Below are 24,147 nucleotides of genomic sequence, written 5' to 3'. Positions count from 1 at the left end.
GTCTGCGTGACTACCATGTCCCAGACTCTGAAATAAATAAGCTCTCTGAACATTTCCTGGATGGATGGGTAGATAGATGGATGATGGATATTATTGCTGTCCAATGGACGGCTCCACCCGGTGCAGTGGGAGTCCCCAGTCCTCCTCCCCTCACCCCCTCTCACCGGGCTGTCATTTCACTTTGCTAAAAGCCTCTGTTCCCGTGGAGCCATTTAGACCGGTCCCTCTCTGTGCTCAGACCACGGCTAGCACTTTCCTTTTCTCCCTCCACTCCGCATCCAGCGGACTCTAGAATCAAGGCCAGCAAACTGGGTGTGAACGGAAGGAGCGGCTCATTACTTGCCATTATTTACCTCTGAGTGTATGCACTCCCATTCCTTCCCATATTCATTTGCTCTCTCGCTCTCTCTCCTCGGGATCTGGTTCAGCCGCAGTTGATGCTCATCTGCATCTAGCCCTAGAGAACCTGCAGGACCCTGGGGAGGAGGAAGAGGGGGTGGCGGCGACAAGAGAAGGCGGCAGCCGCAGCGGCGGGCCGAGGTGCGGCAGCCACACGATCCCGGGCCCACGCCGCGCCGCCCAGGAAGCCCATGCCCGGCCCGTGCCGCCTGGGGCTTGCCCATGAAGCCTCTGCCGAGCCGGAGGAGGAAAACCCAAGGCTTCTCGCTGGGACTCTTCGCCCTCTGCCTGGCCACGGCCCGCTCTCTGCAAAGTAAGTACGGGGCTTGGGGAGGGCAGCGCCGGCGCATCCAGGGGGTCGCGCGACTGCGGGAGGAGACCTTGTCTGGTGGGGGGTGCGAGGTGAGCCCCGGCAGGCAGGCCCCGCACCACCCTTTGCTGTAGGGGCTGGGCGCAGCCACGAGCCCGGGCGCCGACTGCGGCCCAGTGCGGCCACTGCAGAGCTGAGGCGACCTGGCCCCGGTGCCACAACGGGGTGTGCGCCCCGCAGGCGAGCACGGGAGGCGGTTATCAGAGCCGGAAGCCCGTCCGGAGATAACCGGCTTCCCGCCCCGTGGCCTCCACGATCTGATCTGGGGGATTTCCTGGAACATCCAGACTGCAGCCCCCGGAGGGCGCACGGAGCCCGCCCCCTACCGTGGGGACGCCTCTGCCCTTCCGTGCACCTCCAGGTCATCTGGGCTCCGCAGGCCAATTGAACCCCCAGCAGCTTGCTTCTGAAGAAAGGGGGTTGGGCAATGGGGCCTGAGTTCCTCAGGCCAGAGTTGGTTCTCACCTCTCTGTACCGTGTGTACCGCTTGGGAGCCAGGCAAGGGTGGGGCTGGCTCTGGACCCTCTTGCCAGAGGGGTGAATGTCCCAGCAGCTCTCAACCTGCACACAACAGAGTGCAAAGCCATCTGTAATCATCATCATTATCATTCCCATTTCATGGATTAGTCAACTGAGCTTTAGACAGAGCCCCAGGCAGGGCAGCCGGAGCAGTAAGGACCACAGGTCCTTTTGTATTCACCATTCTTGGATTTTAAAAGACTCCTGCCCCAGGGCAACCCTAGGAAATAAAGTGCTACTCCTTTTTCTTTCTAATCTTGATATTTGTGCATTTTACATTTGTTAGGGAGTTATCTATCTTATTACTTACTTGAGAGAACTCCCACCTGCTGGTTTTCCAAATGCCTGCCACAGCTGGGAAGCCAGGAGCTTGGAACTCCATCTGGGTCACCCACAGAGGCAGCAGTGACCCAAGCATTTGAGCCACACACACACACACACACCCCACCCCGCTGTCTCCCAGGGTGCACATTAGCTGGAATCAGGAGCAGAGCTGAGACTCAAACCCAGAACTCTGACCAATATGGGATTTGGGGATCTTCACAGCTAAGCCGAACACCACCCCATAACTGCTGCTGCCATCCCTGTTTCACAAATAACAAAGCTAGACACAGAAGGATTGTTACTCCCGTGGGGGACGGCCAGTCAACGGAGAAACCAGATTCAAACGGGGCAACCTGGCACTCTTGGCTTTATATACCTCTGGGTAGAGCTCGGCTTTGGAGGTTGCAAGTCTCAGAATCCCAGTAATGAGATGGAGCATATTCTTCTGGTGGCCATGGAGCAAGAAATAGTTGTGTCTTGCAAGGTGTGCGGTGTCTTTGCTATTGCACTGACCTCTTCTACAGTTGTCCAAACCCCAAGTACATCATTCGTAACACAGGTGTCCAGAGGACAGTGATGTCCAGGGGCCAGCCATTCCCTTAGCGTATAATTCTTCAGGCGCTCACTCCTTCACTGCATCCCTCCTTGCAGGAAGCAGGCTGCAGTGGATATGGGGGATACCGTGGTGCACAGTATTGGACTCAGGAAGTTTAGCATCTCAGGGAGAAGACAGGCATGTGAGCAAGGGTGCCAGCCTTGGCATGGCAAATCTGGACAGGGAGGAGGTGCCACGTGCTGGGAGTCCTTGAGATTCAGCACCCGGATCTGGGAAGCAAGAGCAAACGTCCCAAAGGATGTTGCACCTACTGAGAACCAATGGACAGAAAACAGTCAGGAAATGGGACAAGAGGAGTGCGGAGTGTCCCAGACTGAGGACAGCCCGCACAAAAACCTAGGGGGCAGGTAAAAGTTTGCAATTATTCATTGGCTGTCTGCTACACATCACGTGTGACCCAGGAGGGCAAACACTCTTGCGGCTCTGGGTCCTCACACTTGCCCAGTGCTAGGCAGGGCCTACCCCTTAAAAGAATTAAGAATTGCACCTGCCTGAATGGGGCTCTGCTTTAGGGCCAGCCCTAGTGATGCAGAGTGGGCCTCTCTCCTCACACCAGCTCCTGCATTCTCTGCCTCTTCAGCCTCTCTCAAAAGCTCCTAACCAAAAAGCACAACGTTCTTCAAATACACTGAAGTTTGTGTTGAAGCAAGCCCACACACACAAGCACCCTGTGCTTGAAGCCTTTCCTTTATGTGTGACGCTGGTATGAACTCAGTGTTCGTATACCCCCAATTCCTAGGTTGAAGCCCCAACTTCCCATGTGACAGTGTTTGGAGGTGGGGCCTTGGGTGGGTAATTAGGCTTAGATGAGGTCATAAAGGTAGGCCCCATGATGGGATTAGCATCCTTCTGAAGAGGAAGAGAGAGCACTTCTCTCTACCTCCACACAGAGAAAAGGCAGCATTAGCAAGCCAGGAAGAGAGCCCTCACCAAAAACCAAACCTGCAGGCACAGTAGCCTTAGACTTTCCAGCATCCAGAACTGTGAGAAATAAATGTTGTTGAAGCCATGCAGCCTAGGAGATTTTGTTATAGCAACCAACCAAGAAAGAAATGGGGGCCAATGCTGTGGCATGGAGGGGTTAAGTCCATATGGGTGCTGGTTCAAGTCCCGACTGCTCCACTTCCAGTCCAGCTTCCTGCTAATGTGCCTGGGAAAACAGCGGAAGATAGCCCAAGTGCTTAGAAGATTTGGAAGAAGCTCCCACCTTTGGACTAACCCAGCCCTGGCCAATGAGGCCATTTGGGAAGTGAACCAATAGATGGAAGGTGTGTGTGTGTGTGTGTGTGTGTGTGTGTGTGAGAGAGAGAGAGAGAGAGAGAGAGAGAGAGAGACTAACCCCCTCTCTAATTCTGCCTTTCAAATAATCTAAAAAAAAAATTGATACTGAGAAATGGAATACTAACATAAATATGTAAAAACATGGAAGTGGCTTTGGAACCAGGTAATTGGTAGAGGCTAGAGGAGTTTAGGAGTATAGTCTAGAATTGTGGGTGCTAAAGGAAATTCTGATGAGCTGTCACACAGAAATGGGGAACATGTCATTGAATAGAGAAAAAGTGATGCTTGTTTTAACATGGTAAAGAACCTGGATGAATTATGTTTGTGTCCCAATGCTTTGTGGAAAGTAGAACATAGAAGTGATAGAATTGGATATTTAGCAGAAGAGATTTCTAAGCAAAGTGTTGAAGGAAGAGCTTGGTTCCCCCTGACTTCTTATAGAATTCAAGAAATGAGAAATACATTGATCAAAGAATTGTTAAGCAAAAAGGAACCAGAACTTAAAGATTTGAAAAATTCTCAACCTGTCTATATTGCAGAAAGTGAAAAGGCGTGTTCAGAAGAGAACAGCAAGGCGTGGCCAAACAGCCATTTGATAAGATTAATGTAGGTGTGAACCTAGGCCCTGGCCAGCCACCCCCGCAGAAACACTGCCAGCTTGAACTGTAGGGGTCAGAAACAGGACCGAATGAAGGAAGACTGGCAGACTCTGAACACCCTACAGGATCGGACCAGGCAGGTGCTCAGCTGCGAACACGATGCACCATTCAAGAAGGAGGGAATAAGCAGCGGGATTCAGAGATCATCAGGGCTGCTTGCTCAGTTCCAACAGCCCAGACAGTGGCCTCCCAGAGCCTCAGTGGGGACAGGGCCTCCTGAGAGCGCTCCGGGGCGTGGCCCCTGCTGCACCGTGTTCTGAAGGCCGGACATCAAATCAAAGAGGATTATTCTCAAGTAGTAGCATTCTGATCTAACAGTATTCCTCACACCTTGTTTTGGACTTGGGACCCATTGCCCATTACTGCATTCCGATTTCTCCCCTTTGGAATGAGAATGTCTACCCTGTCCCACCATTGTATTTTGGAAGCACATAGCTCACATACTGTTACATGTTACTCCACAATGGGGATGTATTCTGAAAAATGCATCACTAGGCGATCTTGTCATGGTTTGATTGTACTTACAGAAACTGAGATGCCTACAATGTCACAAGGTAATGTAATCTTATGGGACACCCATTGTGTACGCTGTCTCTCCTTTGACCTAAGTGTCATGATGTGGTGCATGAGGGTAGTTTCATGTTTTCACAACTGGAGACAAATTTGGTGAAGGATTGAGTTGCACCTGTTCTCTCAGGTACAAGTTTATGCTTTGGCACAGATGCTGAAATGAGTTAAAATTTGAGGGCTGACAGGATGGAATGAATGTTTTTTGCATGAAAGGAGGCTACAGATTTGGCGACCAAGCACAGAACAGTGTGGACTGAAAGTTTGTATCCTCACAAAATGTGTATATTGAAGCCCTGATCCCCAGTGTGATGGTATTGGGAGGTGGTGCCTTTGGGAGGGAATTATGTTTAGAAGAGGTCATGAAGTGGGATTCCAGCAATGAGATTAGTGTCCCTTAGAAGAAGGGAGAAGGACCAGAGCTTAGTCTCCCTTTACCACGTGAGGACACAGAAAAAATGGGGTAGTTTGCAGGCTAGGAAGAGAGCCCTCACCAAGAACCCAGTCTCCAGCACCTGGATGTTGGACTGTCTGTCTCCTTAGAAAGCTGGCAGATATCCTGCAGCTGGCCAGCAGGCAAGGGCTCGCTTCTTCCTTTCTAGCTCTCAACACAGCAAATCAGCCACCAGGCCTGCGAGTACCCAGTGCTCCATCTTGTTTGGAAATAGGTGATCGAAGACTAAAGTAGGATGGTTTGGATAATGGCATGGACAGATGAGTTTTCTTCCTTGGTTCCTACCCTCACTTCTAAGAAGCAACTGCTCCCCCCAGACACACACAACACACACACACACACACATTGTGTATGTGCACCCCTTAACAGGGTGCGAACATGGCTCAAGGCGGTGGTCTTAGCGAGTCACCCCCAGCCCGGTGCCCAGCAGAATGGAGGAAGAGAGTCAGGGCCCAGTGAAGAGGGTGTGGGCAGCCCAGAGCTGGAACTGTGGGTTCAGGGCTTAGCTGAGGATAGGAATGAACAGAGGGAGGTGGCGTGTGCAGGGTAGGAGTGATCTCCTGAGGGCCCTTGAGAGACTCCCAGATCCGTGTCTCCAGGATGAAGCCTCCCTGGTCACCTCTACGTAGACACGCTGAACGTCTACTCTGCTGCCTAGAGCTCTGTCCCGGCGCCCAGTGAATCAGGGATAAAGGAGATGTGGCCTTGCTCCACACTGTCCTTTCAGTTTTACAGAAAATGGTTTTGCATTCATGCAAGTGTACTCACTGGGAAAAGGCGGGTTTTCAGCATGCTTATACTTGTTATTCAGCAAGTTAGATTTCATGCTGATTTTTCTTTTAGCTTTATCCATGTTGATCAGCCGGGATCTTGTGCAGTCCTTTCAACTACTACTCCTACCAGTATGCCATCACATAGATCTACATCTTTAAAAAAAAAAAAAAAAAGATTTATTTATTTGACAGAGTTACAGACAGTGTGAGAGAGAGAGAGAGACAGAGACAAAGGTCTTCCTTCTGTTAGTTCACTCCCCAAATGGCCACTATGGCTGGAGCTACCCCGATCCGAAGCCAGGAGCCAGATGCTTCCTCCCAGTCTCCCATGCGGGTACAGGAGCCCAAGCATCCAGGCCATCCTTCACTGCTCTCCCAGGCCACAGCAGAGAGCTGGACTGGAACAGGAGCAACCGGAACTAGAACACATGGGATACCGGCACTGCAGAAGGATTAACCTAGTGCGCCACGGCACCAGCCCCACATAGAACTACATCTTACTTAGCCAACAGTCCCCTCCTGGTAGACATTGAAGCTTTCAGCTTCCAGCTGTCACTCGGAGGGGAGAAACAGACCCCTCATACTGGGTGACATGTGCAGTGCAAGTGATAAACACACTACAATGATGAAATGCCACGTCCCAGCTGATGGGCATCCCCTGCACACACACCTCCCCCAACACGCCCAGAGAACTGAAGCCGTGGGAGGGGTAGGTCACACAGAAAGTCACCCAAAGTCTGCATTCCTGACTTCCAAGCGCCTTCCTGAGTGTACTCCCTGCTGCTCTGAGGGCAGAGTCGAGGCCCAGACACCTCTGCTCTCCCCCATTCCCAGAGCCTAATGACAACGAAGTATGTCATATGCTCTAAGACGTTTTTAAAAAAACATTTTACAATGTTTATTTGTTTTAAAAATTTCTTGGAAAGGCAGAGTGACAAAGAGGGGAAAACAAGAGAGAGATCTTCCATCCGCTGGCTTACTCCCCCAAATGCCTGCAACAGCCAGGGCTGGGCCAGGCCAAAGCCAAGAGCCAAGAATTCTGTCCCAGTCTCCCACATGGGTGGCAGGGCCTCAGGTACTTGAGCCATCATCTGCTACCTCCCAATCACATAGCAGGAAGGGGAGGTGGGACTCAGTCCCAGTACTCTGAGATGTGGGTGTCCCACGTGGCAGCTTAGCCCACTGTGTCTGAATACCTGCCCTGAAACATTTTAGTATGTCCAGATCCAAGGTGCACATTACAACTTCTGATGGGCTGAAGTGGAGTCCTTCCCGAGAGGATGTGTGTGGCTTCTGCCAGTCATCACAGGAGGCCACTACCTGGGGAGTCAGGAAGGACTTCACAGGGAACATAAGGCTGAGTCTTGAAAGCAGGACAAAACAGAGAACTGCAGGCACAGAGCAGGTGCTCAAAAAATGGTGTCCTAATCTTTGGGGGCCTGGCAGCATAGGGATGTTCTGAGCCAGAGAATAGGAAGTGGGTGTTGCGCTACCAGGCACCAGTGGAGCATTTAGCTGGTGTCCCAGAGACCTCATGACACTCACTGAGCCCCACAGCCTGTGCACTCTGAAGCTGGGTCTCCCTGCCCATGGGTTTTCCATGAAAACTGGGCTTGGAGTAGGACAGCATTTACCTACCCAGCAGATACTGCAGTGGGAAGAAGGGGAATTGGTAAGCGCCAAGCTGGAAATTAACTTTCCCTTGCAAGTGATTTGCTCGGCTGGGAAGGAATTCACCTGCTGGGCAAAGGGGAAAGGACACCCCGCACCGTAAAGGAAGCACAGGACAGGCCTTGTCTGTGTGACCAGCTGGTCAAGAAAACACACTGACCTTCCCCCCTGCTGAGATGCACCGTCAGGTGCCATGCTGACCCCAGGAGAACCCCAGCTGCCTGCAAAGGGCCAGTTCCAGTCCCAGTGCTGCCCAATAGCCCCGTCCTTCTCCCATGGAGAAGGGGCAAGCTTCGCAGTTCTCACCAAGGCTGCACATCAGAACCACCTGGGGGACATAGAAGATGGACAAGAGCCCATGTCCTATCCAAGCCCAGCTAAATCAGTATCTGAGACCAGGACCAGATATGGTTTCACTTTGCTTCTAAGCTCCTTGGGGGGTTCTAATGTGAGACCAAGTGGAGAGCTACTCACTGGATCATCCCCAGGTGCCCTGCAGTGGTCTGGCCCTGTGGAAACAGCTTGTCAGGAAGCACATGCATGTCACCCACCTTGTGATCCCAGAACACCCACCACTATGAGGTAGAGCCTTGCTGTGTCTTAGTTGTGGTTTTATCCTGGCAAACCCACAGTGTCCCATCAGGCTCAGGACAGGAGGCAAAACTGCTTGGCTTTGAAGTTTGGTTCAGCTCAGTAGTTCCCGAGCACCTACTGTGCATTGGACAGCATTCCAGGAACTGGGGCTATGCAGCAGGTTCCTGAACTGCAAGATAGCCCCAAGCAAAAGGCAGATCCTAAACAGATATTTGACATCAGATGCCCTGGAGGCACTGAGAAATGTCCTTAATTCAGTTTGAGTTGGGAGGACCTTCTCAAAGAGGAAGCCTTGAAAACAAAGCAGGAAGTAATCGGGGGCACAGAGGGAGAGACAAAGTTCTGAGCAGCAGGACCCAGGAGGAGGGATGATTATTTTTTAGATGAGCTTTGTTTTTCAATTTCCATCATATTCATATTCAATCTGGCAAGTTGTCTGAGAGTTAAGGGAATGGCACTTGGGGAGGCCTCAAATCCTGGGTGGAAGGTGCTGGAATAACTGCTCTTTCCTCTGCTAGACCTGGTCTCAGAGGAGGAAGGAGCAGGGGCCCCTGGACACCAAGCACTGGTAAGGGGATACAATATAAAACTCCTCCGACCTCCGCCCTTCTGTACTAATGATCACTAATGTGGGCTACATCACGTGCCTTTTGAAAACCAATGCCTAAAACTAGAATCTGGGACCTGTCCTTCCTCTCCTTACCACCAATACTTCCACATTCTTTGAGATGGCATTCCAGGGCTTCTTAAACAAGAACTTGGTCCTTTATGTCAAGTCAGCAGTCAGTTCAATTCAACTGCCTTTGCGTGAGTGAGCCAGCCCTCGCATCATGTACTGCTGGGTGCTGCTGCTTCACACCTAAACACGACACAATGCGTGCTGTCCCTTTGAGCAGTGCAGACAATCACTCATCTCATGCGAGCTGAGCTGCAGAAGTCTCATGGGACCCAGCAAAGGAGGGGACATTTAAGATAGATTGAAAATGTGAACAAGGGAGCCATCACTGTGGCATAGATTAAGCCTCTGCCTGCAGCGCTGACATCTCATATGGGCATAAGTTCTGATCCTGCTAATGAGCCTTGGAAAGCAGTGGAAGATGGCAAAAGTGCTTGGGCCCCTGCACCCATGTGGGAGACCTGGAAGAAGCTCCTGGCTCCAGATCAACCCAGCTCCATCTGTTGTGGCCATTTGGGGAGTGAACCAGCAGATAGAAGATCTGTCTCTCCTTTTCTTTCTGTATCTCTGCTTTCCTAATAAATAAAAATATTTTTAAAGTGAACAGATTGCGGAGAACAGGGAAGGAATAACTGAGCTGACTTGAGTGGATTCAGGCCCAGTGGGGGATGGTCCATAACTGGGTGCCATGGAATTAGGGGTGGAGAGGACTGACGGGAAGTGGGGATGGAGAAGAAAGTTAGGAACAGTTTGCTGAGGTCTTTCTGGGGCAGGGGAGACACAAGAAGATGTGTGGGTTACAGAGGTCACCAAGAATACCCTCCAGCCAACTGAAGAAAAGGAAGCCAGTATCTCTCGAGCTTTTATGACCATTTACAACAATCGTAAGAGAAGAGTAACCATGACTCTACTGAACACTTACTTTGTGCCAAGCACTCTAAAAGCTGCTTTCCATCCTGCAAAGTCATCCTGCAAAGAAATGTGACCAGCCTCCATTTTCCAGGGGAGGAAACTGAGGCTCAGAGAGGCTAGGGGAGTTGCCCAAAGGCATGCATTCCACTTGTGCTAGGCCCTGGGCAGCCCCTGTGTTCACACAGCTAACATTGGTCTCAGAGGATGAGCCATTCATCAAGAAGGAGTGAGTGTTCAGAGAGAGGAAGAAGGAGCAATGAGAACACCCAGTGGAGACCCTGAACCTGATGCTGAGAGATTGGGGAAGGCTTTGAGACAGGATGAAGAGGAACGGACCATTAATCTCCTTGGAGGAGCACTGTACTCTTCTCTCTGCAGTACCCAGGCATGTGTGTGCCTGCGTTACTTTTTGATCACTATTCCTCCCTCTTCCGGGTGCCTTCAGGCCTCCTATAACCCCTCCCCTAAAGAATTGTTGGGCAATCATACCACCTCATTCCTCCCTGCAACCTCCTGTTCAACACACATCCCGCAGAGGTGCCTGAAAGGACCCTGCCTTCCAGTTCTCCAGGCTGGCCTGATGCTGAGCCCTGCAGCCCAGCTTTGCAGAGGGCAAACCCGGCCACCCTCAACCCCAAGGCTGTGGCAGAGTGAGGCACACACTGCCGTCATGCCTGACTTCTTTGGTATCTTATCAGTAGTACAGCAAGACTCTACCATAGCCTGTGACCTTTCAGAAAAGTCTAGTTTTCCAGCAAGGGTTTTGTTTGTGCCAGGAAAAGGAGTTTTGGGAATGTTCCAGAAGGCATTCCACAAGCAGGCATTCCCCATCACCCAACCCCTCACCACACTTCCAGAAAAGAACCACAAAAGCACAGGTGCTGTGTTAGTCCAAATCGGCTGCTGCAGCCCAACACTGTAGGGTGAATAATTTTTCAAAACTGAAACTTGGTGCTCACTGTTCTGGAAACTGGGAGTCTGAGGTCAAGGTGGTAGCAGGTTCAGTATCTAGCGAGAGTTACTCAGAGTTGGCAACTTCTGTGACCTCATATGGTGCAAGAGGCAACACAGCTTGCCCGAGCCCCTTTTCTAAGTGTACTAATTCCACGCATGGCTTAATCACATCTCAAAGGCCCACCCACCTCTTGATTACCTTCACGCTGGGCATTAGGTTCCAACATAGGAATTTGGGGAGGACACCAGCATTCAGACCACAGCCTACTATGTGATATGGAGTGCAAGAAGAACTTCCTCCACCAACACACCTGCTCCCGCCCCGATCCAGCTCCACACTCCCGGGGATGGGGAGCTCACTCTATGCGTCCTTAAAGAAGTCTCATGAATCACAGCTACTACTTATTGGTAATACCGATATTAGAAACTATGGAAAGCCCCTTACATGTCTCATTTAAACCGTATTCTGCTGCATGGGGTGGGCCCGGTAACATCCTTATTTCAGAGGTGCTATTGCTGAGGCTGAAGGAAATCAAGTAATTGACACCCAGGTCTCACAGTTCTTACTAGCAGAGCTAAACTTTGGCCACAGTCTGACTCCAGAATCCAAGGACACACCCACTATGTACACACTGTCTCCATTCTGTCCACCGGTACCTGTGTCCTTTCCATCTCCACCCTTGGTCCTCCTACTGGTAATTACGGGGTGTCCCCAGTGCCCCTGTTACAGGCTCCCTCCGCTTGTTATCAAAGGGCCAGGTGGGTCTAAGCAAACAAGTACTGACTTTAGAAGCCGGTTCCCCACCTGCCATAAAGGCCTAGCCGCATACCTCAGACAAGATAGTCGTGTGCCTCTTGAAACTGCCTTTAAGTTATAACTTACTGGTTCTTGTACTGTAAAACTGCCTTACCTTGCAAGTGTAATTCATTAATCCCTGAGAACCTAAGATAATACTAGGCTCCCTGAGACTGCCCCAAAACTTCCTGGAAAGTATCTCGTAACTGCCTTGCTACATTTAGGGTATGAAAGTAGGCAAAGACCAGGACTGGGGCTTGGCTCTTGAGACTGGAGTCTAGTCAAGCACGCATGCATAAATAAACGGTGTGCCTTTCCTCCCAAAGCCTCCAGTGCCGTTTGGTTTCTGTGGCCTTTGTCCATCACGTTCCCTTATCCATGATAAGAAGTTGTACACCACAGGCAGGTGGCTGCCCGGCCAAAAGGGTGTTAACAACCTTGGGAACCAAAAAGCCGTGGTGTCTGGCCCCTGGGGATCCTCAGAGCTTCCTCATGCCCCTTTGTTTGCCCTGGTGGGGTTCTAAAGCAGGTGTGGGAACATTAGCGATTCAAGCTCTCAGCCTCACCTCTGACCTACTGAGGAAAAACTGTAGGGGGAGGCCCTGCAATGTTAACAAGCCCTCTCCCCCAATCCCCAGCCCGGGGTTCTGACCCAGCTGACTCTGAGAGCTGCAGTGCTGGGGTGTTGGAGCAAATGCAGTCCCTTCGCCTATCTGCTCTTCCTCCTAAGCCCCCAAACCATCACCAGAAATGGTGATGTAAAAAGAAAGGGAGCAGTAAAAATATGGGGGGGTGCCAGAAAGAGCGCACTTCTCCTAAACATTACCTTGAAAGGGCTGCCGCGGTGTCATGGACTTCTCTCCTTCACCCGTTCCTTTGGCTTCAGGCTTATACGAAGCGCACACACACCCCCACCCCACCCCCACCCCCGCCTTGTAATGCATGACCTCCAGCTGCTAACACTTTAATGTGGATTAGCTCAATGCTTACCAATCCTGGCCCAACACTGGAGTCACACAGGGAGTTCTAAAAATCAGGTTAGTCCCGCCTCCAAAGATTCTGAATTCACTAGCAAGGTAGTATCTGCTTTCTTTCTAAATGTTTTTTAAAATGTTTATTTTATTTGAAAAGGGGAGCAGGGAGGAGAGAGAGAGAGAATGCAGAGAAAGTGATAGTGTTGCCATCTGGTGGGTGATTCACACCCCAAATGCCCATAACAGCCAGGGTTGAACCACGCTAAATCCAGGAACTCAGTCTTGGTAGGAGCAGGGATCCAAGTACTTAATCTATCACCTGCTGAAGTCAGAAATGAGCTGGGACTCAAACCCAGGCACTCCCATATGAAATGTGGGTGCCTCAAACCAGTGTCTTACTTGCTTTGCCAAGTGTCTGCCTGGAGGATGATGTTAAAACCTCCATGGCTAGTACAATGTTCAGTCAAGGTTTGAAAACAACTTGATTAGCTAATTCAATCCTTTCCACCTAGAAAGCTACATACCCAAAGGCAATCATTCCTGGAAACAAGAGCCACAGAGGTTGGTGTATTCCTTTGCTGGGACTGCCAGAACACAGCACCACAACAGGGTGACTTAAACGCCAAGCTCCTCGTCTCACTTCCAGAGACTGGAAGTCTGCGGTCAATGCCAAGGTGTTGGCAGGCTGGTTCCTTCCCCAGAGCTGAGAGGCTGCTCATTCCAGGCCTCCCCCTCTCTTCTGGTGGCTGCTGGCCTTCTCCATCGTTCCTCAGCTCATAGACACATCACCTGGTCTCTGCTGTCACCTTCACTTGGCGTTCTGTGTGCCTGTGTATCTCGGTGTCCAAGTTTTCCCTTTGCAGAAAGACACCAGCCACATCAGATTAGGACTCGCCCAAGGGACCGCTTCCTCCTGATTACTTCTGCAAAGACCTTGCCTCCAGACAAGACCACCTGCTGACTACCGGTTAGGATAGCAACGTGTCTTTTTGAGAGACACAACTCAAACCGTAACAGGCAAGCAAAAAAGGGTGGGGCCCTAGGTAGGAAGCAGATCCAGGTGGCATCAAGCCCTAACTACTCTCCGTCCTAATGTCTAGTCTGCAGCTCCTTCCTAGCGCTCACCCAGCCCACTACATCACTTCTTCAAGCTAGCTCAGGACTATGATAATATTTTTCACCTGCTATACAAAGGGCGCTCTAACTGCGAGTCAGACCCTGACTCTTTACCATCACCACGTGAGCGAGGCATTAAGGCATCCCTGCCGTGCAGAGGAGGAAGTGGATTCAGAGACTAAGCAACTGAAAGGAGGGGGCGAGGCCTGAGGGAGGCCAAGGTACCTGCCAAGGACACAAAGTGAGCCATGTCTCTCACCAGAGCTGGCACCACAACCCCAGCAGTCAGTTGCACCCACAGCTGCCTCTCTTCCCAGCAGTCCTGGGCCGCAGGAGCCTGTCCTGCAGCCTGGCAGTCTCACACCCAGGACCAGCTCTCTCCTTTCTCATCTACACTTCCTGCAACCTTGGTGTAGCATCACATCTCTCTCAGAGGCACTCCACGAGATCCCGCATCCAATCCCAAACTCTCAGAGAGATTCTGATTGGCCCAGCTCACAGCAGGTGGCCTGCCTTGGTCCAGTCACCTGTAGCTGGAGGTGGTTTTGCAAGGGTGCTCTTTGCAGGGGCTCTGATGGGGCAGCCAAAGTAACCAAATCATCCCAGACTTCCAATGCAGTGTCCCTAGGAGTAGGGGCTCTGGCAGGTTGGTACCCCACCCACCCCTTCCCAAATGCTTGTTGAATGGAAGGCAGCTGAATTTGTGTGGTCTGGAATCAGGGCTCCCCGGGTGGGAAATCAGAGAAAGGAGCCGCTGTGCTCCCGGGGAATTGTTCTCAGCTGACAAGCACTCTTACCACATGGTTTTTTATGTGTGTCTCTTTACACTGAATCCTTGACAGCCAAGCCACAAGGTTTGCTATTGCAAGAGACAGAATGGCGGGCAGCCCAGAGAGGGTGAGGGATTTGCACAAAGTCGCCCAGCTAGGGTACGCGCAGCTGAGACAAAAGCTGGGTCTTCTGGCTGCACTGTGCGTGCTCCCCTGTGTGGGGTGGGCCTTCCCAGTTACCCCATCTACCCCATCTTGCACTCTCCTGCCACCCTCTGCCCCCACCTACAGATGCCCCCACTGATACCCCCACCCCGTGCCCTGGACCAGATATGCCCTTGGCATAGGAGGAGGAGCATGGTACTGACCTCATATACCGCCTGCTGACTTTCTACTTAAGGGTCAGGGAAGCAGTTTGCCTGTTCTCTTTGTTTAAAAAAAAAATCACACTTTTCCTAGGTGAGTTTGCAGCAGCCTGGAATATGCAATGCCTTGTCTTCTGATTAGCCCTGGCCTTCTTTAAGGCACGGCTGCTCTAGAGCTCTGGTGCACACCCGTGCTTGTCATTGTCTTTTATTTACTAGAGGCGGGAGCGCAATGCTAAGTGTTTGGCACACACGCTGTCACTTTCATTCCTTCCAGCGTATCTCATCTGTCAGGTGGCTGTGGCCAGACAGAGGGACAGAGGGTGAGAGACAGAGGGTCAGCAGCAGAGGCAAGCTGAACAAAGACTAGATCAGTACTGGAAGCCACATCTGCTTGCCTGGCTCATCGCCTCGGAAGCCCTGGTCTCTAGGGAGAAGTCCTAGGGATTCTTCCCACATGTGGCCCCCATCTGCCAGAAACAGGGAACCCAGGCTGTGTGTGTGTGAGTACCTATGTGGAGCGTGGGTACACACACATGCATGTGTGTGTCACAGGGCAGCTTAGGCAGGAGGACTATGTATGTATTTCAGACAGAAATGGAAGCACATTGCATCCCAAGGATGCACAGAGCTGGCTGTGGGGCCCAAACCCCTGTTTCTGAGCCCAGTTTGGCATTCTCCTGGGTTCTGCACCTCTCAACCCCTAGAGCCATGTGTAAGGGAAGCCACTGCTCAGGAGCTCCCACTCGCGTGCCAGCACTCTGCCTAGCTTAGGGCTGCAATGGAGAAGCAAGCAGGCAGCTCCTGCCCTCGTGGACTTACCACCTAAATAGGGGACCCGACGTGACAAAATTTCACAAGTGGGCACTTACAAATGGCGATCATTACTGTAACGGACAGGTGTCGTGAGAACAGAGACGAGAGGCCTGACCAGCCTAGGGGTTGGCACAGGTTTCCCAGAAAGAGGCAATGGCTGTGGTCTGAAGGACGAATAAAGATTCACAGCAAACAAGGGAAGAGCAGGCGGAGGGAGCAGCCTGTGCAAAGTTCCCGTGGTGGGAGAGAATATGATGGACTGCAAGGGCTGAAGGAAGGTCATGTGCGGCGAGCCCAGAGCATAAGGGTGTGCTGAGACCCTGAGGCTCAAGGTGTGGCCAGAGCCCAGACCATGCTGGCCCAGTGAGCCACGTGACTGACTTCACTCCCAGAGCCGTGGGGAGCCAGAGGAGAGTTTTCAGCAGGAGAGTGACCCACCACAATTCACATTTTGAAACAGATCATTCATGACTGGTGTTGTGGGTTAAGGCTTACCCTGTAGTGCTAGCATCCCATATGGGCGCTGGCTCGAGTCCCAGCTGCTCCCCTTCCGATCCAGCTCTCTGTTTATGGCCTGGGAAAGCAGCAGCAGATGGCCCGAGTGCACCTGCGTGGGAGACCCGGAAGAAGCTCCTGGCTTGGGACATTGCAGCCATTTAGGAGTGAAACAGCAGATAAATGATGCCTCTCTCTCTCTCTCTCTCTTTCTCTCTAACTCTACCTCTCAAATAAATAAATAAATCTTTAAAAAAGAAAAACATCACTGAGGATGCTGTGCAGACAGTAGGTCAGGGAGGAGAGCAGGCACAGCAAAGCCAACTGGAAGAGCACTGTGACCAGGCACAAGGTGGTGGCTTGGACTAAGGTGACAGAGGAAGAAAGAGTGAGCATGGCGGCCTCAGGTCACATTTTGGAGGCGTGTAGGACAAGGTGACAGATGTGGGGTTAGGAGGGAGGAGGTGTCAGGATGGCATTTTTGGAGCGTACAGCTGAGAGAGCATTTTGCTAATGTTGGGGACAGCAGAAGGCCAGATCTGAGGGGCGGGTGATTAAAAATATACTGTTTTGTTTTTTAAAAATTCTTTTAAAGTTTGCCTCTGTTTGACTAGGTATTATTTGCACATAGTCCAATATTCAAAACATGTATACTTCAGATGCCCTCCCCTCTCGTCCTCCAGCCACTTCAGTCTTCCCTTTACCCACTGGAGCCGACCGGCATTACCAGTTTCTTGGACAAGTACGTCCTCCCAGAGATAAAGCGAATCAACACAACTGTGTGTGCACTGAATTTATCTTTGATTCTCCGATTCCTTTCAACTGTCAAGTACAGAGGTCAAGCAGATGGTTGGATTAATGAGTCTGAAGTTCACCCTGCAGTGTGGGTCAGTGACATGAATTTGGGAGTCATTGCATTAAAAGTTGTGTCGGATTGCCTAGACAGAGAATAAAGAATAATGGAGAGGCCCTAGGACTCAGCGGCCAAGAATGCCATTATGTAATGGCAGACCAAAGAGGAGGAGCCTTCAAGAGGGACTGAGATGGGGCTGATGGGAAGGGAAGGGAGAAGAACACTGGGCAACTGTGGTGGCCCGGAGCCACAGTCACCCAAGAAGGAGCAGCTCATCAGCTGGGAATGAGGAGAATGTGGAGGTGAAAGAGATTAGAGACTTTGTCCTAGTAACCATGGGGAAAAGAAGAGTGAATCTGATTGAAAAACCTAGTACTATTGTCTAGCATTATGGAGGACCTCTTGAATTTGGTGGCTTTTAGTCTACACTGGAAACCATGTACTTTGTTCTGAAGAGTGCCCCCTGTGGAACATTCTCTTGCAGTACTGGCTACCCAGGTATGAGCAGAGAGAAAGGAGAGCATTATTATCCAGGCACAGGGTCTTGCCAGGCAGCTCTTACAAAAAAAAAAAAAAAAAAAAAAAGCCATAGGAGCTTTGAGAATTGGCAAAAGGGCACAGAGCAAGATGGGCCATGGAACAGAGACTGGTGAGGGTGGGAAGTGAGGATGATGCATGGGAAACAGAGGCGTCTGAGTGGGAGGACCGGTGAGACCAATGGGGGAAGCTGGGCAGTGACCAGGAAGGAGGGAAGGCTGTGGTCAGAGCAGACAGCCTCACTGGAGGCTGAGGTGGAGCAAAGGGAGGATGCTCCTATAAAACAGGGGTGGGGAACATCTGGCCCATGGTAGGGCCCGCAAAATCAACTGTAGGTGGGACTTGAAATTCAATAAATCTACAGAAGGCTCATTTTTAAAGTTGGTAATTTTGTATGGCTCACATTTGATGTTATAAATATCCAAATGGCCCTTGGCAAAGAAAAGTTCCCCACCCCTGCTATAAATGAAGGACTGGAACGGTTGTCCACAGGGTACTAGGAGCACTCCAGATGAAGCCATAGCTTGTTGTAATGGTGCCAAGTTGTTTAAAGAGTAAGAATGATTGAGCTGGTGCTGTGGCATAGAAGGTTAAGCCTCCATCCGCCTGCAGCGCCAGCATCCCATATGTGCGCCGATTCCAGTCCTGGCTGCTCCACTTCTGATCCAGCTCTCTGCTGTGGCCTGGGAAGGCAGTAGAAGCTGGCCCAAGTCCTTGGGCCCCTGCACCCATGTGGGAGACCCAGAAGAAACTCCTGGCTCCTGGCTTTGGATCAGCCCAACTCTGGCCATTGTAGCCATTTGGGGAGTGATCCAGCAAATAAAAGACCTTTCCCTCTCTCCATCTATAAATCTGCCTCTCAAGCAAATAAATATATCTTAAAAAAAAAAAAAAAGAATGAAATGCTGGGGGACTCTGAGCAAGAGAGGAAGAGGAACAAACTCAAGGGAACAGGATTCTGGGAGGAGGCAGAAGGTTAGAAGAGTGATAACCTACACGATGCAACAGAAATATAATGGAAAACAGTGCAGGCTGTATTTGTAATGCTAAATTTTCTAGTACCCACATTTAAAATATAAAAGGAAATGGGTGTAATTTTAATAACATATTTTCTTTAACCCATAAAACCCAAAACATTATCATTTTAACATATAATCAGTATAAGATATTCTTAATTGCATATTGTACATTCTGTGTAACATAGTAAGTACTAAGTCATCAATATCTGCTGTGCATTTTACACATCTGAGTTCGGACCAACCAATTCCAAGTGCAGAGGAGCCACAGCTACTGTAATGCACAGCCCAGGCTCAGACTCTGTTTCTTGTCACATCTAATCCCAAGTCTTCATCAACACTGAGCAATATATTATTTTCAGAAGCATAGACATAATCCAACTAGTTATTCGAGTCAGCTGGAGGGAGGCGCTAGTGAAAAGACCTTGGTACCTGTCTTAACTCTGATTTGTTTACTTAGTAGGAACTTGGGCATTTATGTTACTTTTCTGAGCCTCAGCTTTGTTATGTATAGAGCAGTGATCAAATACCCAGGTACCTGTGAAGGGAAAAGCATAGTTCCTTACCCCAAGTCTCCTGTTGAGTCTCACAGGTTGAGTGGGCATTTGGGGAAAGACTTTTTTTTTTTTTTTTTTTTTTTTGACAGGCAGAGTGGACAGTCAGAGAGACAGAGAGAAAGGTCTTCCTTTTCCATTGGTTCATCCCCCAATGGCTGCCGCAGCCGGCGCACTGCGGCCGGCGCAACCGGGACAGAATCCGGCGCCCCGGTGCCCCGACCAGGACTAGAACCTGATGTGCTGGCGCCGCAGGCAGAGGGTTAGCCTATTGAGCCACAGCATCGGGCATTGAGGTATGATTTATTTAACCAAACCCTTACCAAAGAACACAGGGATCTCCAGTCTTTTGCTAATTACAATTAACTCTCCTATACCTCATGCAACACTTAAACATTAGATCTTTGTATCTATATGCCCATATTAATTGTAGGATAAATTCCTAAAAGTGGAATTTCTGGGTCAAAGGCATGTGCTATTTAAATAGTTTTTATAGGTTTCGCCATATTGCTCTCCCAAGCGGGTTACACCCATCTACCGTCATTACGGTAATGTTTGAGTATAACTTCTGCACAGTCCTGATGACACAATGTTATCAGACTTTTTCATCTTTGCCAGTCTGATAATGGCCAAGTCATTCACCTCTCCCTCCCTCAGTTTCAATGGACTGTGATACTCGTCTTGTGGTTAACAGGTGTGACCCACAGAAATGGTGGCTCTTGCAATTGTGGAGTGATTACAGCTTCTGAAACCTGACGAAGGGGAGCAGTCCAGCTGCCTCCGCTTCAACCTGACTCTGTCCATGTTGTTGGGGTGTGGTCCACATCTGGGTGACTCCTGAAGACCCTTAAGCAGCAAGAGAACAAGGGGCGCTTCCTGCAAAGTGAGCTCCGCTTTAGCCTGCGAGTAACCAGGCACTGAGAGTGGGAATTGCCACCCGCCCCAGAGGAGGGATGGGCTCTCTGCAGACTGAGCACACGTCAGCCATCAACACTATTCCTGGCAGCTAAATGAGCAATGCATCATGGGGCTGCTGTGCTGGCCTCCTTTACAAAGCTGTTTCCAAAATTCCAAGCTTGCCTTTTTCCAGAATGGCACAACCTGGCCGGAGATAGAATTTTAATTGTGGCTTAAAAATTGCTGTGTCTCCTCCTAGCTGTTTGCCTCTCACAGACTCGGGGCTGGGAGAGGGGTTCTGCCGGCAGCCCTCTCAGTCAGATCAAGTGCCCTTCAGCTCAACACAGATCCCTCCTTCCTGATCTCTCCTGCCTGGCAACAGTTTCACAGGAGGGGCTGTCGCTCCCCCTCTTCGTGGAGGAACGACACAGGACCCTGCGCTGTTCTTTTGTCTGCTCGGCCCTCCCCGGGTTTGCTGCTGGTTCTTCCCGGGTTGGCTACTGTCCCTTCCACCTCCGTGGAAGGGCGGTTCCCCCTGCCACTTTTCCCCACTTCCGCGGGGGAGCGGCACACCGCCGGCCGGCTCTCTCTGGGGCTGCACAGGTGTTCCCTCAGATGTTCCTGGTGCATGTTGTCTCTCTCCTCCTTTATAGTCCTCCTCCGCCAATCCTAACTCGGCTGCCCACACGCCGAGTACGCTGCTCTCCTCCAATCAGGAGCAGGATCAGCTCCTGGAGGTCATCACTCAAGTTGGCAAGAGGCAGCTGCGTAGAAGCTGTTTTCTCCTCTCCCAGCGCCATATTGTGGGAGAGCAGATGCATAGAATAAGTCTTAATTCCAGTAACTTAGTCTAGTCCGAGTTGCTCCCAGTTGCTCCCCACAGGGGCTTGCATGTCATCATTATTCATTCATTCAGATGAGTATATTCTGAGCACCTTCAAATTGCCAGGTCCTGCGTGCCGGGGGTTTTGAGGTGCATAGTATGTGAGTTCCCCCCATGAAGACCTCAGCCCCGTCCCGGGCAGGCCTACTGTGTGCATGGGCACTTCCTGCAGCCTCTTCCAGAGGCCAGCCTGAACAGCCAAGTGATGGAGGACATTGCCCCAGCCAACCAGGCTGTGTGTGTAAATGATCAGATCGTAAGTTCTGTCAGACTAGCCTTTCAGGGTTCAGACCATGCCATGGCTCTATTTGAATACCCTCATCCTCACCTCCACTTTGTCACACATCCCTCCTGCAATTCTGAACTTTTTTTTATGATTTATTTTATTTTATTTATTTGGAAGTCGGGGTGGGGGGGAGACAGAGAGAGAAAGAGAGATCAATCTTCTATCCACTGGTTCACTCCCCAAATGGCCACAATGGCCAGGGCTGGGCCAGACTGAAACCAGGAGCCAGGACCTTCATCTAGGTCTCCCACATGGGTGCAGGGCCCCAAGGACTTGGGCCATCGTCCACTGCTTTCCCAGGCACATTAGCAGGGAGCTGGATTGGAAGTAGAGCAGCTGGGCCTCGAATCAGCACCCATATGGGATGCCAGCACTACAGATGATGGCTTAACCCGCTACACCACAGCACCAGCCCCCGACTCCACACTGTTTAACCCCCAGGCCCCAGCCTGAGGATCCAAGGGACCTCACTTACCTCCCTGGTCAGCTCACTTCTCTCAGTGGACTTTGCTTCCTTCCTGTCCCACACTCAACATCTTACTTTTTATGCCCAGCTTATGTGAGTCCTTTCTCCTTCTCCAATTCCTGCAGACTTCCAGGGCTTGAAGCTCTGCTCAGCCACTTACTGTTATGTTGGGCAAACTACCTAACCCCAGGAAACATTCGTTGACTCCCTGTGAAATGGGGATCATGATAATTTACTGTTCACCAGGCCAGCACTGACAAGTCAGTTTCCTGCCCCTGAGGAAGCTGTGGTGAGTGTAGAGCTGGGTTCAGGGACTAGCAGGGTCCCCACTCCATGGGGTGTGTGGTGTGCTGACCCCTGGGAGAGGAGTTAGAAATCTAGATGGCTAGGGGGCATCTGGTTTCACTTCTTGCTCAGTTTACCTGGAGCTGGCTACCTCTGCATCGCCCCTGCTGAGCCAGCCCCCTTGGGTGCCTCAGAAATCAGCAACTTCGTGTCTTAGCATTTTCTCTCTACTCCTCAGCCCTTCTTCATTGAGTCTCAGGTAGGGTTATCTGCTGTCCTGGTTTGCCCATGGCTGCTCTGATTTTTTACACTGAAGCTGCCACATCCTGGGAAATTCCTCTGTCCGGGGCGCCCTGGGATGGTTGGTCACCCTGAGGCCTGTGACACAGAACTGACCAGGGAAGGGGGAGCAGCGGGGCTGCAGCTCCTGGAGGGGCACCAAGAGCTGTTCAGTGCCTGGCCTGTTGCTAGGCCTTCCAAGTGTCATCTCCCTTCATCCTTCAGGGCAGGCCCAGGTTCTCACCTTCTCCAGGACTCCCAGCAAGGAGATCCAGGGTGCAACTTGGGTGTATCCTGCCCACATCAGGTATCTCCACTACATCTCACCACCTCTCGAAATAATCCTTTAGGAATGTGATGCAGCACGGCCCCACACGACTGCAGTTTTCTGAATTAGGACTCCTGAACTCTAGGCTTTGTAATGTCTGTGTTAGCTACCTATAGCTACTCGTTGGTAAGGCTCACAACGATTTGCATTTTCTGATTTTTCAGCTGCATCTAATGATCTCATTTGCTGGGTAAGTGGTTTTCCAGATAAGTGATGTGACACTGAGTTGTGTTAATTATGGTTGATGTCTATTGGGCAGGTGTCGTGGCACAGTTAAGCTGCCACTTGTGATGCCCACAGCCCTTATGAGACCACTTAGGATTGAGTCGCAGCTCTGCTTCCAATTCAGCTTCCTACTAATGCACATCCTGGGAGGCAGTGGATGATGGCTCAAGTATTTGCTACTGCGTGGGAGACCCAGACTGAATTCCTGGCTCCTGGCTTTGGCCTGGCTCAGCCATGGCTGTTGTGAGCATTTGAGGAGAGAACCAGAAGATGGAAATCTCCCTCCACACACTGCCTTTCCAATAACTTAAAAATTATTTTTGTGATTTATTTATTTATTTATTTCAGAGGCAGTTACCAACAGAAAGAGGGAAAGACAGAGAGGTCTTCCATCCACTGGTTCACTCTCCAAACGGCAGCAACGGTGAGAGCTGAGCCGATCCAAAGCAAGGAGCCAGGAGCTTCCTCCAGGTTTCCCACATGGGTGAAGGGGCCCAAGGACTTGGGCCAGCTTCTACTGCTTTCCCAGACCATTAGCAGAGAGCTGGATTGGAAGTGGAGCAGCAGAGACTCAAACTGGCGCCTATATGGGATGCCAGCACCGCAAGCGGAGGCTTAGCTACAATGCCAGCCAAAAATTTCTCCCTCTGCCTCTGCCTCTGCCTCTCTGTAACTCTGCTTTTTAAATAAAACAAATAAATCTTCTGAAATATGTGTATGACTGCTTAATCTAGGAAACCACATTGGTAGCACTCATAGAGCTCACCATTAGTTAATATTCTTGTTCATCATAATTGTTATCTGAACAGTATTGATCTCTGTTAAGATTTCAGGAAATATGGCTGGTGCTGTGGCTCACTTGGCTAATCCTCCGCCTGCGGTGCCGGCACCCTGGGTTCTAGTCCCAGTGGGGGTGCCAGTTCTGTCCTGGTTGCTCCTCTTCCAGGCCAGCTCTCTGCTGTGGCCCGGGCCGGCAGTGGAGGATGGCCCAGGTGCTTGAGCCCTGCACCCCATGGGAGACCAGGATAAGCACCTGGCTCTTGGCTTCAGATCGGCACAGTGCACCAGCCGTGGCAGCCATTTGGGGGGTGAATCAACAGAAGGAAGACCTTTCTCTCTGTCTCTCTCTCACTGTCTAACTCTGCCTGTCAAAAAAATTTTTTCAAGAAATATATTGTCGTTCTTAATTTTTGAAACTGAAAGCATGGCCTATGTAATGACTTGTAAGAAAACAAATGAGTGCAATCTGAGTGGCTGCACCTGCCCAGCACTCTCTGCACATTCTCCCAACAGCACCAGCATTCGTTCCCGGGGTCTCACCAGCCCCAGGAGCCCTTTCATTCAGGTTCTGGTGACTAACATCTTTGGTTCTGTGACATTTTCATTTGTCTCTTAAAATATTTTTATTTAGGTGCCGGTGTTGTGGTGTAGCAGGTA

The 24,147-nt window shown here is 50.7% G+C and overlaps 1 protein-coding gene across 1 annotated transcript in view; it reads left to right on the top strand.

Annotated features, from left to right (window-relative positions):
• The first annotated feature begins 443 nt into the window (after positions 1-443).
• The window catches only part of VSTM5 (V-set and transmembrane domain containing 5), a 32,063-nt gene continuing 8,359 nt past the window's right edge, over positions 444-24,147 (top strand). The window contains exon 1 of the mRNA XM_002708633.5: positions 444-712. Coding sequence (XP_002708679.2) covers positions 622-712 — 91 coding nt within the window. The 5' untranslated portion in view covers positions 444-621. The remainder of the gene's footprint in view (positions 713-24,147) is intronic.

Source organism: Oryctolagus cuniculus, chromosome 1 (genome assembly GCF_964237555.1).
Source record: "Oryctolagus cuniculus chromosome 1, mOryCun1.1, whole genome shotgun sequence".
NCBI lineage: Eukaryota > Metazoa > Chordata > Mammalia > Lagomorpha > Leporidae > Oryctolagus > Oryctolagus cuniculus.
This window is presented reverse-complemented; position numbering and strand designations above follow the sequence as displayed.